This window comes from Thalassophryne amazonica, chromosome 2, assembly GCF_902500255.1.
Source record: "Thalassophryne amazonica chromosome 2, fThaAma1.1, whole genome shotgun sequence".
NCBI classification, from domain to species: Eukaryota; Metazoa; Chordata; class Actinopteri; order Batrachoidiformes; family Batrachoididae; genus Thalassophryne; species Thalassophryne amazonica.
Genome location: NC_047104.1, coordinates 119,341,854 through 119,364,290, shown reverse-complemented (window position 1 = coordinate 119,364,290; position 22,437 = coordinate 119,341,854). Strand labels below are relative to the sequence as shown.

The following is a 22,437-nucleotide window of genomic DNA, read 5'->3' as shown; positions in this document are numbered from 1 at the left end:
CTTCTACAATCAGCAGGGGGAGTCGCTCTAAACTCTCTCTCTCTCTCCCCTCAGTCATCCAGATGACCTTTCCCGTTGACCCAGCTCCCCCCGTGGCCATTAGAGGTGGGCGATACCGGGAATTTTGGTATTGATCCAATACCAAGTAAATACAGGCCCAATATCTACATCGATACTTTTTCATATTTAAGCTTCATAGATCCAAAGCATCCAAAAGACCTAGGACAGAATTTCACCAAACATTGTACGTGACAACAAAATACTTTATTATCACAGTCAACATCCATCCATTTTCTTCCGCTGTATCTGGAGTCGGGTCGCGGGGTCAACATTTTTGATAAAAAAAAAATATCACTCAACACACCTTAAAACAAAATCTCCTGAGGTAGAGGGCTGACAACCACAATACAAGGGTGTGCTGGTCCGTGTTGTGTGAGACAGTGCAGCACTGCTCTTACAGAGAGTAGACTTTGATGAATCTGCGTGCCCAGCAGTCAGTGCGTGCTGGAGAGAAAAAAAGCTTGAGTATCGAATAAATGTCCACATTACATCTGTTTGTATTGTGTTTGGCGATGTGTTCACCGACAAAACCCACCCCAGAGGTTAAATTCCCAGATAACCAACCTCGAGAATTCCACAGAGCACTGACTCCATTCCTTCCTGTTTCATCCTGAATAGCAAACTGGGGTGCGTTTTGAAGTATCACAGTAACGTCTTGATACATCTTTTTTCAATCGTGAACAAACTTGGTATACGCAGTAGTGACGGTCACCATCTCCACCAGTTTTGAAATCGGGGTGAAATGTTCAAGCTGTTCAAAAATTTCATGCCGATTCACCAAATCGGCGTCCGGGTGTTTGTAGTCTTAACAGTTTCAATCATGTTCAAACACGGTAGTCCAAGTGAGTACACCTTGAAATCTCTTTGTGTTCCATTCACTGTTTTAACATTTCCCATAATCCCCTGCGCTTCAGAGAATGCACCGCAGTGCCAGCAGAGTTCCAGCGTTTAAAGCCATGTAAACAATGGCTACAGAGGATGTGGATGGCATTGATTCAGTGAGTTCACAAGCGATTATGGTGATGACACATTCTTCCAAGTTGAGAGGGTTATCTGGAGGAGGTGTAGCACCTGTGATGGACTTCTGCTGTGCCTCAGTGTTGTCTTGGTGTCCATACTTCACGAAGTGTGTTTACATTCTGCCCTAAACCAGAACTCTGCTGCAGCTGACCTTTCACGTAAGTCACAGACCACGAGACAGCGCAAGATTCACAACTGCGAAACAGCGAATGGGGGTAAAAATGTGAAGCAAAAGCAGCGTTTGTTGCAGTTCTGGCTGAGAACCCAGCAAGGCGCAGCTTTAAGACCTGGTCCCAACAAATAATGACCAGTGAATAATGAGCCATGCAGCATGTTTTTTTTGTTTTTTTTGGTATGAGAGGAGGTATTCAACAACTGTGGGAGAATAGTGGCTCTGAGAGGCTCTTAGAGGCAGAATATTTGGCTAACAAGGCTCATCTCTGAGCATGGCGCTAATTTCAAGAAGTTCAAAATTTAGCAACAAGTGTGGGGTAGTTTGTGTACGAGTTACTACGAAGACAGGCATGTTTGTGTTGAGGACAAGGCTGTTAAAAGCCCATTATCCCAGCACCTAGAGGCTACGACGACCGGACTGGCTATTTTGGACAGGCTCAGCCCTCTTGCATATTACAATCCCACCTTTGTGTACCGGATGCTGTATATAAAATAATTATTTTGCAGCGGATTAATCATTTTTTGTCAGAGCTTGGATGTTGAAAACACCTCTAATCACTTCTGGAATCACATAGGTCTGTTTCATCTGGACCCTTTTTTCCCTTTCTCTTATGCGCTGAGGTGGAGAACGTATTTGGAACAGCTTAAAATGTAAGTATGTTTTTAATTGTAATAGCTTGGTAAAACAGTTGCATGTTCATTCTTTCTACATAAGCTGCTGTAAAAGTATGTTTATGATAGATTGTGTGTGCGTGTGTGTGCACTGACATGACTCACACTCAAGGCGAGCATTTTATGCAAAACGCCATCTCACAAAAGATTGGTTTTGCAGTCAATAACGGACAAACACAAAGTTAAAAGTTGGATCACGGTGTCAAATGTTTGAAGCCGTGGAAGAAATAAAGCCAGCGAGAAGGAGAGCAGAGACGACTCTCCAGGAACGCAGAACGCGAGCGTGCAAAAGAGCGATTTTTGCAGACATTAACGGATGAACACAAAGTTAAACGTTGGATCACGGTGTCAAAATTACTGTATAAGAATAAATAAAGCCAGCAAGAAGAAGCGACTGTCCAGGAACCCGTAGTTCTGTTGTAGCTGGTTTGGTGCACCGGCTGAACTGTGCAGGAGTGTCTATTTTTGGACTGCATTTAAAAAATGTGACGTCTTGAATGGATGCTGTGAATTGAAAACCCACACTTTAAAGGGACCAAGTGTTAGAGGACCGGAGGTTTAGACCAAACCCATGCCTAAACGTGCACCAACGTTGCGTTACATGGCGCTACATGGATCGTATGTGGCTTGACGTGGATCATAAAGCGCCTTGGGGCAACTGTTTGTTGTGATTTGGTGCTATATAAATAAAATTGATTGATTGATTGATTGATCACATGCAGCGACACTAGCCATTCGAGGCTGGATGGGGCTCAAATGAGAGGTCGGTCGTGGCTCAGTAGAGGCCGATACCTGGCACATGTGAGGTATAGAGAGGCACATAGAGGCATCTTCATAGTAGATACATGATAGCTTAAAATGTGGATCTTTCTTCAAATAATTGTTGACACACTCATACGTGGCTCATTTATCGGTGGGACAAAGGCTTTACTTTCGTTTTCGAGCGAGCTGCCAGGTATGCACTTTATAAGCCAGCCTGATAAGAGGCATGCCGGAGTAAGCCATTTCATCCTGTTTTTGCACTCTGTCTCGATCATGGGGGATCATAACTGAACGGTGTCCTGTGGAATAGGGGTGTAACCAAGTGGTAAAATGTGGCCATCCAAAACAAGGCATACCAGGAGGAAATAAAAGTTGAAGGTCCTTGACTGGCTGTTTGAGGCTGGCTGCAAAAATGAGCAGATTCCCATAGAAGCCCATGTTAAAATGACCAAGTTTAGAGTAGAAAAAAATGTTTCCAGCCTGGGAAAAAAAAAACATATTGGTTACTGTGCTAGTTTCCCCCTCTGCAACAACTACAAGGGGGTGAATTGCTGTCTAACTCCTTAGTTTAAGACGTGTTAAACTAAAACATTATCCATAATTAGGGGTGTGGTTGCTTTCAGTGATACTAACATGTGTAACTAAGGTGACCAGAGAGCTCCAACTGCTAAGAGGGCTTTAGCTGTGTCTGTCCTTTCTGAGCATTATATTACAAATATCTCAGCTGGTAAGTAATTGTCCACATGGGAGGGGAATTCTTCCAACAAATGTCTACGAATAACACCAGCAAGAAAAAGGAAGGACAGAAAGCAAGATCCTGACCGACATTAAGCTTCCTGCAGCAACCACATACAGCATCTGTCAGAAACTGTGTGTGTTTTACTGGGCCTGTTGATTCATCTCCGCATCCACCATCCTGTCCGGCAGTCAATCAAGAGACAATCTTCCTCACCACTGAGTGACTGCCATGACAATAATTACAAATATTTGTATTTATATGGCTTGTCGTGTGGCTAACTGTCCTAACAGATCATTTAAAATCTCTGCTCCAGTGTTTCTGTTGAGTGAAATGTTTGAGTTCTAATGGAATTTGCACACTTAAGATCTATCAGTAGCTTGATGACGTTAGGTCCGGTTAATCCATAAATACCGGGAAAATAAGCGTGTCATCATTTTTAATGCCCACACCAAAGCAAACCATTCTGAATTCCACCACCCAGTCCACAAAAAATGCGACTTCATGAACACACGAATAAAGGTTAGTCTGTTAGCTCAGCTTGTTCGATAACTGTAAAACAGGGACGTGTTTGGGTTTCATTCATCCTGCCCAGGTCATACAGGGTCTCGCTCACCCTCCATCTCTTTATCCATTTCAAGGTTCATTGTGATGTAGGCAGATTAAGCAATGCCAACATGGTGACATCCAGAGCAGCAATTTTGGGGCTTCAAAATGGGTCTTCGGGGTCTCCATTAGAAAAGCTGTAACCCACAATTTTTCATATATTATTGAAACATTTTTAAAGGATTCATATCCTCATTGGCAAGAACTGATTAAATTTTCAGGGTCAAAGGTCCAAGCTAGGAAAAACTGTGGAAAATTGGAAAAATTTCTATACTTGAACAAACATTGAATGAATTTTCAAAAAATCATAACTGTCAAAAAAAAAAAGATGGAATTTCTTTCATATTTGACAGCCTTAAGTAGGAAGGTATCCTTTATCGACTGACAAACTTTGATCTGGATTGGATTACAGATTCTGTGGCCAATTAAATTTGAAAATCCCATTTAATGTACACCCCTGGCAATAATTATGGAATCACCGGCCTCGGAGGATGTTCATTCAGTTGTTTAATTTTGTAGAAAAAAAGCAGATCACAGACATGACACAAAACTCAAGTCATTCCAAATGGCAACTTTCTGGCTTTAAGAAACACTATAAGAAATCAGGAAAAAAAAATTGTGGCAGTCAGTAACAGTTACTTTTTTAGACCTCTGGCTTTTATAACAGCTTGCAGTCTCTGAGGCATGGACTTAATGACTGACAAACAGTACTCTTCATCAATCTGGCTCCAACTTTCTCTGATTACTGTTGCCAGATCAGCTTTGCAGGTTGGAGCCTTGTCATGGACCATTTTCTTCAACTTCCACCAAAGATTTTCAATTGGATTAAGATCCGGACTATTTGCAGGCCATGACATTGACCCTATGTGTCTTTTTGCAAGGAATGTTTTCAGTTTTTGCTCTATGGCAAGATGCATTATCATCTTGAAAAATGATTTCATCATCCCCAAACATCCTTTCAATTGATGGGATAAGAAAAGTGTCCAAAATATCAATGTAAACTTGTGCATTTATTGATGTAATGACGGCCATCTCCCCAGTGCCTTTACCTGACATGCAGCCCCATATCATCAATAACTGTGGAAATTTACATGTTCTCTTCAGGCAGTCATCTTTATAAATCTCACTGGAACGGCACCAAACAAAAGTTCCAGCATCATCACCTTGCCCAATGCAGATTCGAGATTCATCACTGAATATGACTTTCATCCAGTCATCCACAGTCCACGATTGCTTTTCCTTAACCCATTGTAACCTTGTTTTTTTCTGTTTAGGTGTTAATGATGGCTTTCATTTAGCTTTGCTGTATGTAAATCCCATTTCCTTTAGGCGGTTTCTTACAGTTCGGTCACAGACGTTGACTCCAGTTTCCTCCCATTCGTTCCTCATTTGTTTTGTTGTGCAGTTTTGATTTTTGAGACATATTTAAGTTTTCTGTCTTGACGCTTTGTCTTCCTTGGTCTACCAGTATGTTTGCCTTTAACAACCTTCCCATGTTGTTTGTATTTGGTCCAGAATTTAGACACAGCTGACTGTGAACAACCAACATCTTTTGCAACATTGCATGATGATTTACCCTCTTTTAAGAGTTTGATAATCCTCTCCTTTGTTTCAATTGACATCTCTCATGTAGGAGCCATGATTCATGTCAGTCCACTTGGTGCAACAGCTCTCCAAGGTGTGATCACTCCTTTTTAGATGCAGACTAACGAGCAGATCGGATTTGGTGCAGGTGTTAGTTTTGGGGATGAAAATTTACAGGGTGATTCCATAATTTATTTCTCAGAATTGAGTGAGTCCATATTTTTTTCCCTCTGCTTGGTCTAAAAAAGTAACCGTTACTGACTGCCACAATTATTTTTCCTGATTTCTTATAGTGTTTCCTAAAGCCAGGAAGTTGCCATTTGTAATGACTTTAGTTTTGTGTCATGTCTGTGATCTGCTTTTTTTCTACAAAGTTAAACAACTGATGAACCTCCTCGAGGCCGGTGATTCCATAATTATTGCCAGGGGTTGTATATTTTACATGATATCTTAATCAAACATGCCTCAGTAACTTTCATATTTGAAAGTAAGGTGCAGATTGGCACTCACTATCACCTGACAAAGATTTATCAGGATCTGATTCAGATTGTGGATTTTGTGGACATTTGAATTAGAAAAGCCCATTTGGTGTACATTTTTCATATCTCAGTCAAAAGCGCCTCAGACACTCATTTGTGACAAGGTGCAACCTGGCGCTCTCGGTGAATGGACTAAGTGAGCTGCATCTGATCCGTATTGCGGGTTTAGCGGCTATTTGATTTCAGCACTGAGATGCCCTTTTGATCTATATTTTAGCTTATGAAAACCCACTTCTAACAGGATGTTGATCTTGAATGTTTTTTTCTAAGGTAAAAATTTGTGTAACTGGAAACTAGTGTTGGCGGAGGTTTCTGCTCTACAAGCACGGTGCTCTAGTTCCAACATAAATTTCTAATCTGAAAACTTTTGAATGAAAGAGTTTTGAATTTTTTTTTTTTTTTTTTGCTTCTTACATACCTTCAGGTACAAACAATACATTCACTAGGTAAATAAAAAAATGCATTTTATGCAAGATACTTCATGTGCATCATCCAAGTCTACCCATCTTTAAATTGTTAGCCTTGACAAGGTAAGTAACCTGTAATGTACCAGTGTCCTGTACAGGGGTAGTCATAGACTATCGCCCGCTTCATGTCACAACTGCTGATTATAAGCACTGGTCCAGTGGTCCTCAGAGGAAGAATTTGTTATGTACAAAACAATGCTTCAGTGGCTATACTTTCTGGGTCAAATGTCAAATTCACAAGGTCACGAAGTTGCTACTTTTTGCACAAAACTTAACAGAAAATTAAAATTTGGCCACCAATTTTGACTTACAGTGAAATGTTTCCAATTAATCCTGCAAAAACCTCTAAACAAAAGTCATCACTTGTGGCAGGGAAAGAGACCTGGTTTAATCCATATGTACCCATGACCAATGTCTACATACATTAGGTGTATGAGCTAGTTGTACTGGGCCATTTTGACAAGTCATCCCAATCCTATAAACAAAAACAATCAAAAAAGAAAAATAAAAAACCCAAACATGTAGCATTACTTTCTTTGCTCTAATTTTAACAACTACTTCAACTTATTTCTAATCACGTGTCTCACAAGGCTGGAATGAAAGCGTTAAAGATTACCCATGACTCAAGTGGACAAAAAATAAAAATAAAATAAAATAAAATAGGACAAGGGTCTGTCATTTGTTTTTCTATACAAATAATGCAATTTCTTAACACATAATAATGTGTGCCGCAGAACACTGCACCTGTTCTTGAAAACCAAATGCTTTGTTTCATTGTAACAAAGTGCAGCAACAAAGGTCTATTTTAGTTATTCATCAAAAAAAAAAGAATAAAACTACACTTCCATGATGGAAGCAGTGAGGCAATATGGAAAAAAGAAGCAAACTCTCAAATGAAGTTTTAAAAAAAGTCACCAGAAAAAGTCAACAAAAATGGCTGCCATCTACCACCATCTTCTTGTCATAGTTTCTCATCTCCTTTCATTCACATCACTGTTTTTAAATCTCCAAGAAGAGGCCACTTGTAAATGCTGCCTCCTGTTCTGGTCACTTCCGCTGCTGGTCGTGCGTATCGGGGGCGGAGACAGGCGGACAGGAATGAGACTTAATACTGTTGTGTTTGTTGAGCGCATCATCAAAGTTTAGCTGATGACCATTGATTGTGACATCCATGCAGCCGTGGTAATATGCTGTCACAGGGGTGACAAGTAATGGAACCTCATCTAAGACAGAGAAACAGAGAGAGAGAGAAGTAAGTTGGAGTGACATAAACAACAGGGACATTTCCACAGAGGAGCCTGGGAAACATGGAATCTGAGTGTACAACATTCAAAACCTCCATTGCAAAGGCGACTGTCTGGCATTGACTTCTTCAATGCTCAAGGTGCAAACCCAAGATCCCACTGATGGAAAAAAAAGCAATGAAGGAAGCCAAGGTTGGAAAATTACAACTTTATACTTTGGTTAATTAACAGGATTCTTGAAGCTGCTATGTATCACGAGACAGGCAGACTATAGCTACAACTAGAGTCCAATCAAAATCATGCATGCTGGAAATCAGGGAGACTGTGGAGAACAACTTCCTGTTGCTTTTGGTCACCTAACCTAAGTGTAGAGCACTTGGTCACCACCCTTTTTACTGATGAAAGGCCAGACCTACTGATTGAGATGCTGAGAGAAAAAAGGCAGCCCAGGGTGTCTTTTTAACTTAAAGCCTTTCATTAAAGCCAAATGTAGTTGAATTACATGAAATGTTTCTTTTAAACTTTCAAATTGATGCAGGAAAAATAACCTAACTGTAAGTAATATATTGAAAAAGTCACTGCTACCTTTTTTAGGAATTTATGTCTGGCTTCAATTCTGACTTAATTTAATTTCATTCCACCACAAAACATAAAAGCATGTTGTTTATTTCTTGTATGAGGAAATTACTATATTCACGCATCTGAGCATCAGCCCACTTCTTCTTTTGAAGAAAGTTGATTAAAGTTCATCCGTTTGTCCTGTGCTCTTACTGTGAAAGACTCGTGCAAGAAACAGGAAGTGTTCTTTGTACAAGTCACACAGTGAAGGAGTGAATCTCATTTTGTGTTCATTTTTCTACAACAAAAGTTCTTTTTCCATTCAGCAAAATGAGTTGCATGTCAACTGATGTCCTCAAAGATTGTCAAAGTTTTGTGCGTGCTCAGATCTTTGAGGAGAGTTCAGATGGAGAGTTCCTGCTGCCGTTTTGAGTGTGACAGAGTGGGACACAGAGAGGACATGTAGCATTTCTGGACCGAACAAGGAGAAAACTGACTTCATGTGTTGACGTCAGCAACAGACTGGATGTTCCATTGTTTTCAGTGAGAGGCTGATGGAAAAAGTATGGATTTTTATCTGAACAAGGGGGAATCACAAACAGCAAAAACAGAGTACTTAGTGGCAGTATTGCGTGGATATTTTTGATGTTTCCATAAGAGCCAGTTTTCTCCTTTATATTAAACGCCGTGCAAAATGTTTCAGTAAAGTACTGACACAGATCCGTGATTCATTCTTTATTTGTGAGGAAATCAGACATTTTATTGAAATGGGCGGTCCAACAAACATAATATTTGGCTGAGTTTGTGCAAATAGCCACCCCCATTTCAAGCAGAATTTCGTGTGGAATGCCCAGGGCGCACAGACATGGAAATACAGCATTTTGTATTCTAGATCAGTCCCCATATACAAAATAATTTTCTCATATGAGAAATAGACCACGTGCCTTTATGTTTTGTGGTGGAATGAAATTCCACTAGCACAATCCCCATGGAGCAGGGGTGGTGGCCAAGTGGTTAGTATGCTATGCAGCTCAAGGCCACAACTGTCCGCTCTCCATATATAATATAGATTTGCGTCAGGAAGGGCATCTGTTGTATAACTTGTACCAAATCAACAGATGGATCTACTGTGGTGACCCTGAGTGAAACAAGGGAGAAGCCGAAGAGACTTACTTACTGGCACAATCCCCATGAATAAATCAACTCTTATCTAGCTGAAGTTCATCAAAATCAAAACATTTAAAATATATATTTAAGTAAATTTATGAAATTAAAGATGTGTATAAACTCTCACATGGCCACTAACCACTTGGCCACCCCAAGTGGTTAGTGCGCTTGGTTTCAGTGCAGAAGGTTCCTGGTTCAAACCCCACTCCTGCCACATTTCTCCATGTAATGTGGAGTTGTCAGGAAGGGCATTTGGTGTACAACTTTTGCCAAATCAACATACAGATCCACCTTGGATTTGCTGTGGCAACACAGAGTGAAAACAAGGGAGCAGCCGAAGGAACTTACTATAAACTCCAAAATAATGACAGCTAAGTATTTTATCAGATTTTCTTTAGTTATAATATGAGCAAAGCGTCGCGCGAGGCTCACTCATGGTACAGGGCGTCCTAAACAGGAAGTGCCAAGATTCAAATCCACAGTAAAACAGGAAACGTTCACATGTCAAACACTTCCTGGATTGACAGATGGAATCTCGTGGGAACTCAGTGGCAAGCTCACACTCAAACAGGAAGTGCTAAATTCTCAGTCACAGTGAAACCATGGAAATAGAGACCTGGAATGGACGTCACGTGATTAGCGGCGTGCCGCACGGCGGCCATTACTAAGGGTGGATAGAGCGCCTTGAGCCTGTTAAACAGAAGCAAAATGAGGGGGAAAAAGGCAGCCAGTGCTTCACCATCAACTGCACAAACTACAAAAACAAATTCTCGAATACTAAAATGAACTGTACAATAGCCTTAATGTAATTATGTAAAACAAATGTCTATTTTAAAGTCGTTATGTCGCAATTTAATATCGATACACTGAGACTATAACTCAACGCCATAAGTTCTTTTCATTAAGCTGCGTTCACATGCATACAAACAAAACAAACAAAAATGTAAAATATATATATATATATATATATATATATATATATATATATATATATATATATATACACGAAGGTAGGCTGAAAAGTTCTAAGGCTCACTATGATACAGTTAATGCATTAACTATCATAGTGAGCCTTAGAACTTTTCAGCCTACCCTCGTATGTATATATATATGTATATGTATATATATATACATACACACACACACACATATATATATATATATATATATATATATATATATATATATATGTACATACACATATATTATATATATATAATATGTACATACACATATATTATATATATATAATATATATATATAATATATATATATATGTACATACACATATATTATATATATATAATATATATATATAATATATATATATATGTACATACACATATATTATATATATATAATATATATATATAATATATATATATATGTACATACACATATATTATATATATATAATATATATATATATATATATATATATATATATATACTTGTAGTTGTGGTTTAATATGATATGAAAATTCAGTAAGGTATATCTTATATATTGCATTCCAATTCTAAGGTGGAACTATGCTGGTATATAAAGGTATATATAAAAATGAAGAGTAAAATAGGAGAGTAGAAAAGAGTAGAGTAAAGCCACTTAGGTGCCTGGTCTTGAGAACCAGGGATGGTGAATGGCTTTATTTCTACTTGTAATAAAATGCTAGTAAAAATCATATATATATGTTGTTGTCATTAAAAGACTAGCAGTAATATTACAGTGGAAAAAGCAGCAAGGTAAATGACCACAATGGCAAGGCATACTTCAGATTTAGGGGGAGGTGATGGTCTGGTGGCTAAAGTGTTGGGCTTGAGTCCAGAAGATCATGGGTTCAAATCCCCACCTGACTGGAAAATCACTAAAGGCCCTTGGGCAAGGCCTTTAATCCCCTATTGCTCCCGGTGTGCAGTGAGCGCCTTGTATGGCAGCACCCTGACATCGGGGTGAATGTGAGGCATTATTGTAAAGCGCTTTGAGCGTCTGATTCAGATGGAAAAGCGCTATATAAATGCAGTCCATTTACCATTTACATTTTAATACATAAGGACTTTTTTTATCTGAGCTTTTAAACAGCTTGAATACAACTTACAAGGCTTCATTTATAAAAATCCATTGAGAATTATGATGACAGAAAAAAAAAACACAGTAAATTCCCCAAATTTCCACACTTTACATAAAACATTTTTTTTCTACCCAGGCATGTATGGGTTCATTAGAAAGAGCAATTAAAGGGCTTTAAAACAAGACTACTTGTATTAAAATCTGTTAACAAATAGCGAGAAAAGCAGCACAGTTTGTCATAATTTCCCCAAATTTCTGCATTTTACATAAAAGTTTTTTTCACTCACACATGCATAGTTTCATTGGAAAGAGCTTTCAAAGGGCTTTAAAACAAGCCTACATTTATTAAAATCCGTTAAGAAATAGCGACGCTAGTGCAAAAAAAGCGGTCAGTTTATTATTGATGATCTGCACATCTCCACCCTTAGTAATGGCACCTTCCTGTCCTGAGCGACACTAATAGATTGAGGCGTGCACGTCCATTCCAGGTCTCTATTTCCATAAGTGAAACAGGAAATGTTGAACACTTCCTGGCATGGGTGGAGCTAGAGTGGAGGCCGGGGTTTCACTGGACTCTCATGAAATCTGATTGACACAGATAATTGACATGTCACGGCACCACACGTCTGGTTGAAAGAGCTGCATTTTCAAATCAGTCACACTGACTGCTAGGTTCCTCCTGTCCAGTAGTTGGTGCTGTGTACCACAAAAAGTTGTAATCCACCTTAGTAGAAGAAGAAAAATGTTTGCTTCAGATTTGAACTGAACATGTCATTTGAACTATGGACTTCTAATCACACCAAACTTGTATTGGTGAGTAAAGGACCGTATTTTATGCCTGAAATGAGGTCCAAGTTGTTAAAAGCAGCATTTCTCCTTTAATTCGGGTTGTGACGGTCCCCTTGCAGCCGTCCTAATGTGTTTGTTGAGTCATTGTCTAAACATGTGTGTTGTGTGTTCTGAGGTCCTGGCCACCAGGAGGTGCTGGTGTTCTCTTCTGCATTGCGCTATAAAGGGGGGGGCTTTTGTCTTCTCTGGGCGCTCTGCTTCTTCCTCCCCCGCATGGCGGCTTGGAGAGCGGCCGTGAGCATTTTGGTCCTGGTTTGGTCTTCTGGCTGGTTCATCTCGCTATGCCTTCCTTTTCTTTTTATAGTTTTAGTAATAAATATTTGTTATAGGTTTTAAAAGCCTATCTGCTCCCGTGTGTGGCTCATGTTTTGTTGCAGCTTTTGAGCCAGGCCGTAACAAATGGGGGCTCGTCCGGTAACAAAGGGGGTTTGTTTAAAAAGTTTTGTTGTCTTGCTTTCCCTAGACTCGTGTGGTGACACACGGTAAAGTTTGGGGGTTTTGTGCATTTTGTTTTTTTGCAGCTGGTGCTCGTGATCTACTGTTGAGAGGAGCAGGTACGCCGGTGTGGGGCGTGGATGCTCCCAGTAGGCTGTAGTGAGGATGCACAGGAGTGTGTTTGGTTTTTTTTTTTTTTGGATGGCGTGGTGTGTTTTGGTGGACACAACCGAGGAAATATAAGTGTGTGAAGTGTTGCGGCTTGTGCACGGGTGTTGGGCCCCGTTTTGTGGCTGTCTCCTGGTAAGGTAAGAGGCTTCGCTGCTTCAGGCGTGGCCTGTTTGTTTGTTTATAGTGTCGTAGGGGTGCGGTTGACATTCACTGTGTTACAGTGTTCTCGAGAGCAGCCCAGGAGAAATGTTTTCTTGCTGGTTGTGTGCTTAATCATCCCGCCACCAATCCACGTAAAGAGTTAGGTAAGTTAATTAGGTGGAGTTTTGTTAAGCAGGTATAGAATAGAGGGGACACGGTTGCATTGGGCGTCGTGCTGTGCACATGTTGGCAGTTCAATTTTCAGTGTATTGAATTGGTTTGTGTATGATTACGTGGCGCGGGGTGTGTGTGTAATTTTGGCTAGTCATGGACGTGAAGGTGGAGAGTTTTGTGGCTAATCCCACAAGGGGAAAGCTTAATGTTTTCGTCAAAGAAAATCTGCTGGCAATTGCGGCTCATTTTGACATTCCAGTTGGAAAACGGGATGAAGAAAAAGTTATTAAACAACAAATTGATGACGCGTTGGTCGCAAAGGGCGTGTTTTTTCCTGCTGCATCAGTGGTGACTCAGGTGGCAGCTGGGACAGCTGACGCTGATTTGCGCAAATTAGAGCTGCAGTTGAAAATGAGACATTTGGAGATGAATCTGCGAGAGCAAGAAATTCAGTTAGAACAACGTAGATTGAATATGGAAGAGGCGCAGAGACACGAGGCAGCGCGTGTGTCTGGCGTGCGGACTATTAATCCTGGTGAAGCAGACTTTGATGTTAACAAGTGTATTCGATTTATTCCACTGTTTACCGAGAGGGACATGGATAAATATTTTGTTTTGTTTGAACGCGTGGCGTCGATGTTAAAGTGGCCGAGGGAGGTTTGGCCGTTGCTGTTGCAATGTGTGCTTACAGGTAAAGCTCAGGAAGTGTATGCTTCGTTGTCACTTGAAGATAGTTTGGTCTATGACAAAGTGAAAAGCGCTGTGGAGAGAGCATATGAGCTTGTGCCAGAGGCATATAGTCAGAAATTTCGGCGTTACAAAAAACTTGATCATCAAAATTATGTGGAGTTTGGATGTGATAAAACTGCATTGTTTGACCGTTGGTGCACTGCGCAAAATGTTAAAAACTTTGATCAATTGCGAGATCTGATTTTGATGGAAGAGTTCAAGAACTGTGTACCAGAGAGGATCGCAACTTATATTAATGAGCAAAAGGCTGCAAATGTTTCAGATGCTGCTGTTTTGGCGGATGAGTACGTATTGACTCATAGGTCTTTTTCACAAAATGTGACTCCAAACCTGTGTCTTGGTTCCAGTGTGCCAAGAGAGGGGTGCCCTGAGGGCTTTGGTCTGTCCAGTTGGGTGAAACAGGGGGGGGGAGTAAAGAACTCTGTTTTGCGTGATAGTGACATATGCATATTATTCATGAAATATGAGTTGATAAATAAAATCTATTTTATTATGATGCTAACAGGCTAATGCTAGCATGAAAACTCAGTAGCATCACATAACGTGATGGTGTCACGTAATTTGATGGTGTCACATAATGTGATGCTAGTGTTAGAGAATTATGGTACAGATAGTTGACAACAAACAAAAATATCACAGTTGCCATGGGCAAAACATAAATTATCATTTAAAACTGTTATTGTTACCCACTGAAATGTCATTTGAGAAAGTAGTAAGTGCATGTCTGCAAAAGGAAATTCTCAGTCAATGCAAAGCCAGTTGCAGTTGTATGTCCCATCTTATGCAGCATCGCTATGAACAATACCATCAGAAGGCAAGACTGTTGCAGCTGTATTCCTCCTGTATTCTCCAGTGTGATGGTTGACTGAATAATGTCCATAGCTTTGTGGCTTATACAACCCCTGGCAATAATTATGGAATCACCGGCCTCAGAGGATGTTCATTCGGTTGTTTAATTTTGTCGAAAAAAAGCAGATCACAGACATGACACAAAACTAAAGTCATTTCAAATGGCAACTTTCTGGCTTTAAGAAACACTATAAGAAATCAAGAAAAAAATTGTGGCAGTCAGTAACGGTTAACTTTTTAGACCAAGCAGAGGGAAAAAAATATGGACTCACTCAATTCTGAGGAATAAATTATGGAATCACCCTGTAAATTTTCATCCCCAAAACTAACACCTGCATCAAATCAGATCTGCTCGTTAGTCTGCATCTAAAAAGGAGTGATCACACCTTGGAGAGCGGTTGCACCAAGTGGACTGACATGAATCATGGCTCCAACATCAGAGATGTCAATTGAAACAAAGGAGAGGATTATCAAACTCTTAAAAGAGGGTAAATCATCACGCAATGTTGCAAAAGATGTTGGTTGTTCACAGTCAGCTGTGTCTAAACTCTGGACCAAATTCAAACAACATGGGAAGGTTGTTAAAGGCAAACATACTGGTAGACCAAGGAAGACATCAAAGCGTCAAGACAGAAAACTTAAAGCAATATGTCCCAAAAATCGAAAATGCACAACAAAACAAATGAGGAACGAATGGGAGGAAACTGGAGTCAACGTCTGTGACCAAACTGTAAGAAACTGCCTAAAGGAAATGGGATTTACACACAGAAAAGCTAAACGAAAGCCATCATTAACACCTAAACAGAAAAAAACAAGGTTACAATGGGCTAAGGAAAAGCAATCGTGGACTGTGGATGACTGGATGGAAGTCATATTCAGTGATGAATCTCGAATCTGCATTGGGCAAGGTGATGATGCTGGAACTTTTGTTTGGTGCCGTTCCAATGACATTTATAAAGATGACTGCCTGAAGAGAACATGTAAATTTCCACAGTTATTGATGATATGGGGCTGCATGTCAGGTAAAGGCACTGGGGAGATGGCTGTCATTACATCATCAATAAATGCACAAGTTTACGTTGATATTTTGGACACTTTTCTTATCCCATCAATTGAAAGGACATTTGGGGATGATGAAATCATTTTTCAAGATGATAATGCATCTTGCCACAGAGCAAAAACTGTGAAAACATTCCTTGCAAAAAGACACACAGGGTCAATGTCATGGCCTGCAAACAATCCGGATCTTAATCCAATTGAAAATCTTTGGTGGAAGTTGAAGAAAATGGTCCATGACAAGGCTCCAACCTGCAAAGCTGATCTGGCAACAGCAATCAGAGAAAGTTGGAGCCAGATTGATGAAGAGTACTGTTTGTCACTCATTAAGTCCATGCCTCGGAGACCGCAAGCTGTTATAAAAGCCAGAGGTGGTGCAACAAAATACTAGTGATGTGTTGGAGTGTTCTTTTGTTTTTCATGATTCCATAATTTTTTCCTCAGAATTGAGTGATTCCATATTTTTTTCCCTCTGCTTGGTCTAAAAAAGTAACCATTACTGACTGCCACAATTTTTTTCCTGATTTCTTATAGTGTTTCCTAAAGCCAGAAAGTTGCCATTTGAAATGACTTTAGTTTTGTGTCATGTCTGTGATCTGCTTTTTTTCTACAAAATTAAACAACTGAATGAACATCCTCCGAGGCCGGTGATTCCATAATTTTTGCCAGGGGTTGTAGCTAGAGACAGCACGTATGAGGCAGTCTGTGAGGTGTCTGTCTGTAAGGTGGCTTCTCCACTTCAATTTAATTAGTTTCATTTGTGGAAAAAACAAGCCATTTCACAAAGGGAAGTGGTTCCAGAGTTGGCATTCACTCTTAGGTCCAATCTCAATACTGTCCCTTCACCCACCCAACCACTTCGCACTTTGTGCAAAATGAAGGGAAAAGGTAAAGTGGTAGGACAATGGCGGAGTACTGGGATTGGGCCTTACTGCACATACAGTGAGTAGAGGAAACGTTTCTCTGCTGACAAGTCTCCCCAAAAGTCAATGTTGCTTGATCTGGCTTTTAGTTGTAAGTCATTTTGAAAATCAATCATCCCCATGTCAGTTCCACTTGCTAATGAAAATACCTGCTGGAATTTGGCTGTGACCTGTTCTATACCAACAGGCAGTGTGTGCACTGCAAGGTGTATTTGACAATTAGGAATGAGTCTGAGATCAGTGCAGCGATATCTTGGTCCACACGCCGAGCTTGCCCTTGAACACATTCACTGCCGTTATCATGTGCAACAGGTCTTTTCCCTGGAGCTTGTTGTCAATTTTGCACTTACATTTGTCAAAAAGACCAGGTTCAGTAACCATGCATCATGTGCCAGTTCCTCATGTTCCTTGTTTCTTCTGGACAGAAAAAAAAATCTTTATATCAGGTAGCAAGTTGACAAATCTCTGGAGCACTTTACTGTGACTCAACCATCGGACATCAGAATGGAAGAGCAGGTCTCCAAGCAGCATCAACCTCATCCAATAAAGCTGTGAATAAGCGATGCTGCATTGCTTTTGCTCAAATCAAGTTTCAGTAATCAGTTTGAGCACCATTGTCAGAACATGAGGAACATCCAGCACCTTACCCTTACTGTATTAGTTGTTTTTCTGATGCCTGATTCTGTTTTTTTCTCTCTGTTTGAGGTGCGGCTCTATCCAGAAGGGTGGTGTGTTTTTCTGCAAGCCTCCTGTCCTGTGCACCGGCATGGACACCCAAAATTTCCTGTACATTCATTTTTGTCAACTGTGTCAGCAGCATGGCCCAAGCATAGAATTACTCCTTTGAGTCTGGTCTGCTTGAGGTTTCTTCCTCAAATCATCAGAGGGAGTTTTTCCTTACCACTGTCACCTGTGTGCTGGTTCTGGGGGTTGGTAAGGTTAGACTTTACTTGTGTGAAGGGCCTTGAGGCAACTTTGTTTTGATTTGCCGCTATATACATGAAAATAAATTGAAATTAAATTGAAATAAATTAAACTGAAACCTTCCCTACTTGCTGATAAGTCTCAGTGATACTTCACAAAATTCAGAATATCAAAATCATTACGACATAGTGTTATGAACCCAATGTGTGCCCCATCAGTCATAACTGCCACCAGTTTATGAAGGGGGTTGTTTTTATTGAATGGGAATGTCATTTTTACATATGGTAAATAAATGGACTGCATTTATATAGAGCTTTTCTGTCTGCATCAGACACTCAAAGTGCTTTACACACTAATGCCCAGGGTTGGGAGGGTTACTTTAAAAATGTATTCCGATACAGTTACTAGTTACCTGTTGAAAAATGTAGTCAGTAATGTAATCCAAGTACCATAATACACTCAACAAAATATAAACGCAACACTTTTGGTTTTGCTCCCATTTTATATGAGATGAACTCAAAGATCTAAAACTTTTTCCACATACACAATATCACCATTTCCCTCAAATATTGTTCACAAACCAGTCTAAATCTGTGACAGTGAGCACTTCTCCTTTGCTGAGATAATCCATCCCACCTCACAGGTGTGCCATATCAAGATGCTGATTAGACACCATGATTAGTGCACAGGTGTGTCCTAGACTGCCCACAATAAATGGCCACTCTGAAAGGTGCAGTTTTATCACACAGCACAATGCCACAGATGTCGCAAGATTTGAGGGAGTGTGCAATTGGCATGCTGACAGCAGGAATGTCAACCAGAGCTGTTGCTCGTGTATTGAATGTTCATTTCTCTACCATAAGCCATCTCCAAAGGCGTTTCAGAGAATTTGGCAGTACATCCAACCAGCCTCACAACCGCAGACCACGTGTAACCACACCAGCCCAGGACCTCCACATCCAGTATGTTCACCTCCAAGATCGTCTGAGACCAGCCACTCGGACAGTTGCTGAAACAATCGGTTTGCATAACCAAAGAATTTCTGCACAAACTGTCAGAAACCGTCTCAGGGAAGCTCATCTGCATGCTCGTCGCCCTCATCGGGGTCTCGACCTGACTCCAGTTCGTCGTCGTAATCGACTTGAGTGGGCAAATGCTCACATTCGCTGGCGTTTGGCACGTTGGAGAGGTGTTCTCTTCACACTGTTCAGGGCAGATGGTAGACAGCGTGTGTGGCGTCGTGTGGGTGAGCGGTTTTCTGATGTCAATGTTGCGGATCGAGTGGCCCATGGTGGTGGTGGGGTTATGGTATGGGCAGGCGTCTGTTATAGACGAAGAACACAGGTGCATTTTATTGATGGCATTTTGAATGCACAGAGATACCGTGACGAGATCCTGAGGCCCATTGTTGTGCCATACATCCAAGAACATCACCTCATGTTGCAGCAGGATAAAGCACGGCCCCATGTTGCAAGGATCTGTACACAATTCTTGGAAGCTGAAAATGTCCCAGTTCTTGCATGGCCGGCATACTCACCGGACATGTCACCCATTGAGCATGTTTGGGATGCTCTGGACCGGCGTATACGACAGCGTGTACCAGTTCCTGCCAATATCCAGCAACTTCACACAGCCATTGAAGAGGAGTGGACCAACATTCCATAGGCCACAACTGACAACCTGATCAACTCTATGCAAAGGAGATGTGTTGCACTGCATGAGGCAAATGGTGGTCACACCAGATACTGACTGGTATCCCCCCCCCCCAAAAAAAAACAAAACAAAACTGCACCTTTCAGAGTGGCCTTTTATTGTGGGCAGTCTAAGGCACACCTGTGCACTAATCATGGTGTCTAATCAGCATCTTGGTATGGCACACCTGTGAGGTGGGATGGATTATCTCAGCAAAGAAGAAGTGCTCACTATCACAGATTTAGACTGGTTTGTGAATAATATTTGAGGGAAATGGTGATATTGTGTATGTGGAAGAAGTTTTAGATCTTTGAGTTCATCTCATACAAAATGGGAGCAAAACCAAAAGTGTTGCGTTTATATTTTTGTTGAGTATATATATATATATATATATATATATATATATATACATATATAAATGTATTGGTAATGGTTTTAGGAGCCGCACTGCGTTGAACAGAGCAGCTGCAGCAGGACGCCTCAGCTCAGCAGCTTGAACAGCGCAGATCCGTGTAACTTTCAACACTAATATTTGGGAATGTGTGTGTGTCAGAGTTTAATACTTTCCTGACATAATTTAATGTCAGGAAATTTTACTGGCTCGATATCCAGGTCAAAATGGCATTTTAATACGCATTTTGCGAGCATTTTTCTGAGTGTGTTCAGTCGCGAATCTCCATTGAAAATGCATTAATATCCGTGTACTTCATCAATATTTTGCTGGTTAGGAGACGTCATGTCGCTGTCCATGAAGGGACGTTTTCGTTTCAAAGAAAAAAAATACATTATATACAGATATTATAAAATGCCTTAAAATTGTAATCCTGCGAACTAATCCCCATTTTTAAATATACCTGTAATCTGAATACGTCTTTTTTTCTGTAACTGTAGCGGAATACAGATACCTTTTTTTTGTATCCTAATTACGTAACGCCGTTACATGTATTCCGTTACTCCCCAAGTCTGCTAATGCCTCACATTCACCCCGATGTGAGGGTGCTGCCATACAAGGTACTCACTACACAATGGGAGCAACTAGGGAATTAAGCACCTTGCCCAACGGCCCTTAGTGATTTTCCGGTCAGGCTGGGATTTGAACCGAGGAACACTTTAAGCACGAGACCATCACCTCCCCTACATACTTTTTAAACTCATTATAAGTATCCCCCCATTCTATCCTTCAAGTGCAAAAGACAGAGGTAGTCCTCCTTAGCTGTGGACTCCTGGAAAAACAATGCAACAAGCTGAGTTGTGTTCATTTTATTCAGGGATTCATGGAACTGAAGTGAAAAATAATCACAGCGACAAGTCCTTCAAGACTTGTCGATCCACGTCTTCTGACAGTGCCTCGATCCTCCTTATTACTGTCAAAGGGTCTGAGACCTTGTCTTGTTGCTTCACTATATTTTAATCAGATGCTTGCAGTAAATACAGATACAAATAGTCTATGTGTTTACTTTTTGCACTTTCGTTAACTTATTTCAACAAGACAGGAACAGCCTGCAATGTACTATCGGTACCACAGAAAAAAGTACTGGCACCAACCTGTCCTCCGTCAAAGACTTTATACACCTCCAGACGAAAAATGAGCAGGAAGCATTACTGCCGGCACTGAACTGGACCCATGTTCAACTAGTTAAAGTCATTCTTGCATGCCCTAATATCCCACCATGTTGTTGTTGGACTCGTCCTCTAAATTATTCATGGCCATGTTTTGGGCATTGTGTGAACTAAAGCAATCAGTTATCTATCATCCCCTGTAAGAGCGCCAGAGTGCCACAGAAAAAAGACTCAAGTGAGTGGTTTTCTGACAATACATCTGTGCCTATCTGTATGGACAGTGGCCAACAATGCTTCCAAAGGTGCAACAGACAGGCAAAGGTTTGTATTTTTCCACAAATATATCATTTTATTCAAGTTAATGGTTGTTTTCAGTACAGTTTCATTGTTTATACAAACAGGGTGTACGTGCATTATGAACGCACGTATGTAAGGTGCATCTGAGTACTGCAGCACTGAAAGACCCCAGATACACAGCTAGGCCAAGTTATTGGTCGACCCACCTGTCCTGTGCACCAACAGCATTTCTTGTATATTCATCCGTGAATTGTTCTGTAATTTGTTTGTAGCATGGCCCAAGCAGAGGGTCACCCCTTTGAGTCTGGTCTGCTTGAGGTTTCTTCCTCAGAGAGAGTTTTTCCTTACCACTGTTGCTCTGGGGGTTAGTAAGGTTAGACCTTACCTGTGTGAAGCGCCTTGAGGCAAATCTGTTGCGATGTGGCGCTATATAAATGAAAATAAATTGAAATTGAAATTGGTTGCCTATGGCACAATCACTTTCTGCTTCTGACACATCAGCTCTGCACAGGACAACAACAACATATTAGACCAAAATTCCCACATGCGCATAGATGAGTGCAATTCTACTTGCAATTTAAAGGACATGGGCAATGGGTGTGCAAAGCACAACTCTGTCAAGTGGAAGCTAAAATATACTTGTGCTAAGAGATCCTTTAGCCAGGTGGAAGATATGCCCCTCTAAATTTTAATCAAAAGTGTTACATTTGTAGTTTGCTGCTTTAACTAACCTGGTATCCCACCAATATAGGTGCTGATGGGCTTCTGCATGGTGATGTTGAGGCGATCCAGTGCCTCCCGCATTGCATCAGTCTGTATGTACGTAACAGTAGCAGAATGGGCTGAGATGTTCACATTTGAAGAAGTCACCATCAGCTGCACCATGAGCCGTTCGGGGTAACACAACATCAAGGACTCCAGTGTTGCGACGGAGATGCCATCCAAGAACACTTGTAAGTTCT

General features: G+C 40.7%; 1 protein-coding gene across 1 annotated transcript in view; it reads right to left on the bottom strand.

The window, feature by feature from the left end:
• Positions 1-6,840: 6,840 nt before the first annotated feature.
• pros1 (protein S) overlaps positions 6,841-22,437 on the bottom strand; it is a 75,062-nt gene continuing 59,465 nt past the window's right edge. Inside the window, exons 13-14 of the mRNA XM_034192676.1 lie at positions 22,207-22,435; positions 6,841-7,843 (exon numbers count right to left, since the gene is read on the bottom strand). Of these exons, the coding sequence (XP_034048567.1) occupies positions 7,668-7,843; positions 22,207-22,435 (405 nt within the window). The 3' untranslated portion in view covers positions 6,841-7,667. The remainder of the gene's footprint in view (positions 7,844-22,206; positions 22,436-22,437) is intronic.